This window comes from Penaeus monodon, chromosome 28, assembly GCF_015228065.2.
Source record: "Penaeus monodon isolate SGIC_2016 chromosome 28, NSTDA_Pmon_1, whole genome shotgun sequence".
NCBI lineage: Eukaryota > Metazoa > Arthropoda > Malacostraca > Decapoda > Penaeidae > Penaeus > Penaeus monodon.
The window spans coordinates 34,736,447-34,737,559 of NC_051413.1; the positions used below are offsets into that span (position 1 = coordinate 34,736,447).

The 1,113-nt window shown below is 46.0% G+C and overlaps 1 protein-coding gene across 1 annotated transcript in view; it reads left to right on the forward strand.

The window, feature by feature from the left end:
* LOC119591544 (lysosomal-trafficking regulator-like) overlaps positions 1-1,113 on the forward strand; it is a gene marked incomplete in the record, with an annotated part of 91,173 nt that overhangs the window by 69,672 nt on the left and 20,388 nt on the right. The window contains 2 exon segments of the mRNA XM_037940294.1: positions 489-598; positions 850-1,078. Coding sequence (XP_037796222.1) covers positions 489-598; positions 850-1,078 — 339 coding nt within the window.

Below are 1,113 nucleotides of genomic sequence, written 5' to 3' on the forward strand. Positions count from 1 at the left end.
AAATTAATGGTATTCCTCTTAGATTTTTTTTTATTATGTTTTTTTATATTGTTAATGTTATTGTCGTAATTGTTGTTAATATGCGTTATCGTTATTGGACTTGCCAGTGCATAGGGGTAAGTCTTTTTTTCTGCTCCCAAGTTTCGAAAATTTGGTTCGACGCCTCCGGAGGTTACGCTCGTTTGCTCTTCCTTCTTGGCTCTCATTCCGGTGCTTTGTATCGTCTGTTTGCATAATTCTGAACATGGGGATTGTAGTTATAAGAAAAGGAAAGTATAGACATAATTATGACAGGTATAAGGTGCTAATAATGGTAAGACAAAGAACAATGGTAACCGTATGTGTTATCATTATGGCATTAGCATTACCATTGCGCCTGTTGCTGTTGCTGTCATTATCATCGCTCAAAACAAAAATCATTTAATCACGTGGTACAAACGTTCAAAATCAAATAGTGATCTTTATAACTTTTTCTGTTCTCTCTCCAGATGTGGTTGGAACGGTGGTGGGCGTGTGGGCGGAGGTGGGCCGCTGGAGTCTCACGCCCACGGAATTGTCTCAGTTCCTGGCTCTGTTCAAGGCACCGAACCCGCCCCTTGTAAGTGACGCTGTGTCTTGTATCATTGTTGTCCGAAGTGATTCTTTGTAAAATTCTCATAAGGCCGTCGTGTCTAGTAACTCCATTTCTTTCGTAGGCAAGCTTTTGCTATATGTGCAATCGTATTATGATACGAGAAAATAGTGTTTGCAGTGTTGTATGTGTTTCCTTTTTTTATTCTTAATTCATTCGCGACTCGTCGCCAAAATCCTTGAAATACATTCTTCTATTTACGGAACGCACTCTTTCAGGAAACGCTGCTGCGCGCCCTATCGGGGGTCCTTGAGGGTAGCGGGCGCGAGCCGCAGCACGCCCTCCCGTACCCGTGCCCGGGGGCGTCCACGACCTCGGTGTCGCCGCCCCTCGACGCCTCGCACAACTCCCTCACCGAGAGCCTGGCGTCCTTCGTCAACATCCGGGTCCCGTCGTCGCCCGTCGTCGAGGCCATCACCAGGCTGCATGAGAGCCACTGCAGGCACGGTACGGATGGATTGGTTCTTATTCTCTCTTTTTCA